Raw genomic sequence first — 5,609 nt, forward strand, 5'->3', positions numbered from 1 at the left:
AGGGGGACGTTGTGTGGACCAAGTAAAGGTAATTCCACACCAGGCCAGGGGAGGGCGGGGTGCACTAAACCTTCTCCTGTTGTCTCTGCAGACCAGCCGCGGGAAAACCTATCTGAATCAAGAACGTCACTTCCTGTTCCAGCCCCTAGAAGAACGTCACTTCCTGTTCCGGCGCCCAGACTGATGTCAGAAAAACACCACTTACGGTTACCCTACATCACTTCCTGTCTGACCATTTAAAACCGCCATCTTTTCCAACCTTCATCAGTTCTGTCTTGGACTCAGTATGATCAACAACACTGTTGAATGAAAAAGAAAACCTTTGCAGCTAGGAACATTATACGGGTGGCTGCCCCAAACCTTTTTTACGTGTGTCGAGTCTGTTCCTTTTTACACGATATATTTTTTAGCCTTTACAGCTCTAGGTACTACCTCACTCCCTGATAAACAAGGCTTGAGCTGGGAGAGGTTTTTGTTGTTTCTGCAGCTATGGGAGTATGGGATAGCAGGCTGCTTGCTGCTTGGGGTTATCAACACATTTACAAGACAAAAGATGCTGAATGGAGAGGTACGAATGGATTTAAGGTGGGCTGGGTTAACAAGTTTTTTCATAGGCTTTGGTAATTCTAGTGTTATAAAGCACAGCTAACTTTGCTCAAATGCAGTATGTTACCTTATTAACTTAGCCAATTTGCTGATGACCCTTACTTAATAATAATGATAATAATAAATTTTTAATTTTATATAGCACTATTCTTACTACTCAAAGAGCTTTACATAGAGAGCGAGGAGCCACTTTAACCAACACCAATGTGCAGTATCCATCTGGATGTTGCGATGGCAGCCATTTTTGAGCCAGTACATTCACCAAACATTTACTGTTAGGTGGTTAAGGAGTGAGAGAGACAGAGAGACAAGGGTGATTAGAGGGCCAGAATGACAGACCATGGAGGGCAATTTAGCCTGGACATCGGGATACACCCTGCTTTTCATGAATAATGTCCCAGAATCTTTAATGACCACAGAAAGTCAGGACCTTGGTTTTACATGTCATCCGAAGGATGGCACCATTTTTACAGCACAGTGTTTCTGTCACTGGGGTATTGAGATATACACACAGGTAAAGCAAGTTGGTTTCACAAGCATGTCTTCTAGCAGCAACCCAAGCTTTTTCTAGATGGTCTCCTATCCAAGTACTGGCCAGGCCTGAACATGCTTAGCTTCAGGTACATGACCTGTCCTGAATTGCATGTGGTATGGCCTGCATAGGAAAGATGTGGATCACCTGTTCTCAAATAATTTATGAGACTAAATACCCCCTTACTTGCTGAGGTTCAACCCTATGCTAGAGCTTTTCCACAAAGAGAACAAAAATGGAGACATAAGAGCATTCAAAACAAGTCACAAATAGAATTACAGAGAAGCACAGATCTCAAGAAGGGTATAAGGCCATCTCAAAGGCACGCAACATACTGCAGCGCTAAGTGCAGTCCATCACATGCAAGTAGAAGAAATATGAAAAACTGGCCACTCTGTCTAGACTTGGTTACTGAACAGCAATGGCACTATTCAAAGAGGCTTTTGTAACACCTTTTGGATGTTCACAGATTAATAATTCAAGGCATTGCACAGAAATGGCCTTTAAGAAAGAGTGGAAAGAAAGGAAGAAGCTGTGACTGAAGGAAAATAATGTCATTAACTGTAAAGGATTTGCAAAAATGTCACTTGGAAGATACTGCAAACATGTGGCAGTGTTATGGATTTATGATATTTTTGGGGTTTTTTTTGTATGATATAAATCTTACACTAAACATCAACCTGTAACATCATCCCCACTGTAAAATGTGGTGGTGGCATGAGGTGGAGATGCTTTTCAGGAGCAAGGACTGACAATTGGGTCACTATTGATGGGAGGATGAATGCTGTACACAATGCAGACAGATCCTGTACGAAAACCTGATCCTCTCGGCCAGGAAGTTTAAACTGTGTAGGAAGTTTGCCTTTCAACAGGACAATGACCCAAAAAAAATTGCTGTTCATCACTTCCTCCCAAGTAACTTGATGCAGTTTGAATAATTTTGCAAAGAGGAATGATCAAATTTTGTTTTGAATGAATTATCAAAAAATACTACTTGATGTAATAGCTGTTAGATGTTCAACCAAGTATTGAACAAAGGGAATGAATACTTAAAAAATTGTTGACATTTTACTTTTTGTAGTTTTTTAATGTTTTTTTAAAATTTGCTTTCTATTTTGGGCAGCACTATGAAATATTTACAAATAAAAATTCACTACCAAGTTAACCAAATGTCAGGATAATCCCAGTGACAATCATTTGTATGATAAAAGGATTGAATACTTTTCAATGCACTGTATATTTTGACTATAAATGTTAGTTACATGTATTAATCCATTTTACCTCAAGACTCTATTCTTGCAGTTGTAAACCACTGTATTATACATAAATACAGTGATAATATACTTTTAAATAGTTTTCTCAGAGTTTACACAAGCTCCAATAATGTAATGTTTAGTATCGTACCATTAAAATGTGACTTTCTAACTAAGTATGCTTACTGCCAAAATAAAGGTACCCTGTTGTACAGAGAATAAAGTGTTATCACTCTAACACTTTTTAACACCTTGTGCAGAATCCCTTGGCACCACCTAGTTGTTTTCTCGCTCTCACCACAATCAGACATATTTTGTGTTTGTGCACCATGTGTACAGCATATTTATATAAATATATATATATATACTGTATATAGATAGACAGATGTAGTTACATAGCTTCTTGTTCTGTTTCTTTTCTTTATACATCTCAATCAGCAATAAAAGACTAAGAAGATGTAATCAATGGAACATTAGTAATAAGGTAATTATTCAACTAAATACTTTTTACTAGATTTTTGTTGTGTTTAATAGAAATGTGTTTTAAAAAGTATACTATATATATATATATATATATATATATATATATATATATATATATATATATATATATATATATATATACCAACCTTTTTTGCTGTTTTGTTTCTCGCAAATGTGTTTCACTCAGCAATGAAGACATGATTTGTTATTAAGGTAACTATTTCTCATAAGAAAAAGAATTAATATATTTTGCTCAAATGCATGTTGTGATTTATACAAAGCTGCGATATGAATTTTAAAATGTACATCATCTAGATCATCGGAGTAAACAAGGGCACATTAAAATATTTTACATTAGTATCAAATGTGCATTTTCTGCATTTACTTAGGTTTGATTTAAGTGAAAAAAAGAAAAAAATTCCTGTTATTAGTATACAATGTAAAGAATATTCTGTAAAAGGGTATTTCCTGTTAGACAGGTGAAAACATTTGCACAACATATGTTTGTGCTTCGTCTTACTGTTTATTTTTATACACTTTGCAAACGATATGTCTAATAATTACCAAAGTTGTTATCTGCTTGTACAAGTTGGGGTTTTCAGGAATGTCAAATATTGCTTGAAATTATTTTTGAATAAAATTTTTCATTTATTGAATAAAATACAATATTTTCTACAAACATATAATACCGGTGCACATAATTTTTGTCTATTCTATTTAAATTTAAACAAAAAAAAAATACTTGTTTTACTTTACAGAAATATTGACATCAAGCTTCCCCATTCAAAAGGACCATTAAAGGATCTTCCCTTACCAGAATGAACATAACATTTCCAAGTGTGAATGAACATTGTTATGATGACATCTTTTGTTACAAGATACCCCGGACAGCTGCTCTTCGATCTTTCTTGTACTGTTTTCTTTTTTTAATTAACATGATTACAGTTGGAGGAAATCTCTTTGTGGTTGTATCCATCTCACATTTTAAACAGCTTCATTCCCCAAACAATGTACTGGTTCTTTCACTGGCAACTGCAGACCTTTTGCTTGGGGTTTGTGTGCTACCTTTCAGTATTGTGAGGTCTGTGGAAACCTGTTGGTATCTGGGACGTGTGTTCTGTAAGATACATACAATTGTGGATGTAATGCTTTGTACAGTTTCTATTTTTCATTTAGGATTTATTGCTGTTGATCGTTATTATGCAGTGTGTGATCCTCTCTGCTATACAAGCAAGATTACAGTTCGGGTGGCTGCTACCTTTGCAGTTGTTGGATGGGTGATACCATTTATGTATAGTTTCGGTTTAATTTATAATGATTCTTACAGCAAGGGTTATGAAGATATAGCAGCAGTGTTTTCTTGCAATGGAGAAAAATGTATACTTCTTTATAATGAAGTTTGGTCATTAATTAATGCGTTAACATTTATGATACCTTGTTTTTCAATGATAGGCATATATGGACAGATATTCAGAGTGGCCAGTAGACAAGTCAGAATGATACAGAGCATGGAGAATAAAATTCAAAATAACAACAAAAGCACACAAAGCAGAGAACATAAAGCAGCAAAAACATTGGGCATTGTAATGGGAGCGTTTGTCTTTTGTTGGTTACCTTACTTTTCTATATGTTTGATTGATGTTTATGTCAATTTCACAACAGCTCAGCCTGTAATGGAATTTGTTGTCTGGCTTGGATACACAAATTCTGCCTTCAACCCACTTATATATGCATTTTTCTATCCATGGTTTAGAAAGGCATTAAAACTTCTCTTGACATGCCAAATTTTTAAATCTAACTCTTCTACTATAAAACTATATACGGATTAAAATGCTAACATCTCCAATTACATGTACAGAAAGTTAAGTTGTGATTGTTATAGAGAGTCATTTTTTAACTTAAATGTTTTTCTTTTTAGCCATTTTTTAAATTAAAACAAAAACAGATTTGTAAATGATACATATTATGCTCATTACTTAAGTGACTCTTGTGCATTTTTTTAATAACATCTGTATTTTTATTTGCTGTAAAAAATAATAAATGATTATGGAAAAAGTACCTTGTACTGCATTCATAATGTATCGATTATTAATGGAAATGTGTAGCTTGTTTATTTATTTATTTTTTGCACCTACGATGAAATCAAAGAAATATGAGCAATATTGAATAGACTCAACAGGAAAAGGTAAAGCTCACATCAGCAATGATAACTAGATAAACAACATTTTAGTTATCAAACCTTCTTCTTAATTTTTTCCAAATTATTTTTTTCATTTACAACTTGTCCTCATTTGGTGATTCTCTGCTTAAAAGTGTTTTTATATAAGCATTTTTGTTATAGTTAATATTACGTTGTCTCATTCTAATCTATGAAAAATACAATGCATGGTCCAAAGAAGAGTGTGTTTACCCATACATTTTGGAATGTTTCACTTGTGTGGGTTGTTGGTGTAAAACTTATAAAATGGATGTCAATTAATAAACAATGCACAAAGCTAAAACAATTTCAAAACACAAAAAAATGAGATCTGCATACTGTATGTTCTGAGGGCTATCACCTCTCAGTGCATGAGCTCTGATTTATTTCTGGAAGGATCAACTTTATATGAAATTGGCATGCTATTTCCATTTTCATGAGCTTTTTCATTGAAGACTCGGGTTTCTTTCAATAGTCCTATGGAATACTGTAAGGTTGATGAACAATGTGAAAAAGGCAGAGATCAAAGTGTGTCTAC

General features: G+C 34.4%; 1 protein-coding gene across 1 annotated transcript; it reads left to right on the forward strand.

Moving 5' to 3' along the window:
- The first annotated feature begins 2,844 nt into the window (after positions 1 to 2,844).
- Positions 2,845 to 4,718, forward strand: LOC114649473 (trace amine-associated receptor 4-like). Its single transcript, XM_028798962.2, has 2 exons — positions 2,845 to 2,875; positions 3,633 to 4,718. Exon 2 carries the CDS (start codon positions 3,693 to 3,695, stop codon positions 4,701 to 4,703), a length of 1,011 nt encoding a protein of 336 aa, XP_028654795.2. The 5' UTR covers positions 2,845 to 2,875; positions 3,633 to 3,692; the 3' UTR covers positions 4,704 to 4,718.
- The last annotated feature ends 891 nt before the right edge of the window (positions 4,719 to 5,609 follow it).

Source organism: Erpetoichthys calabaricus, chromosome 3 (assembly GCF_900747795.2).
Source record: "Erpetoichthys calabaricus chromosome 3, fErpCal1.3, whole genome shotgun sequence".
Lineage (NCBI taxonomy): Eukaryota > Metazoa > Chordata > Cladistia > Polypteriformes > Polypteridae > Erpetoichthys > Erpetoichthys calabaricus.

What these genes read in the sequence shown, in the direction of transcription:
- LOC114649473 (XM_028798962.2), top strand. Translation starts at nt 3,693, where the DNA reads ATGAACATAACATTTCCAAGTGTGAATGAACATTGTTATGATGACATC.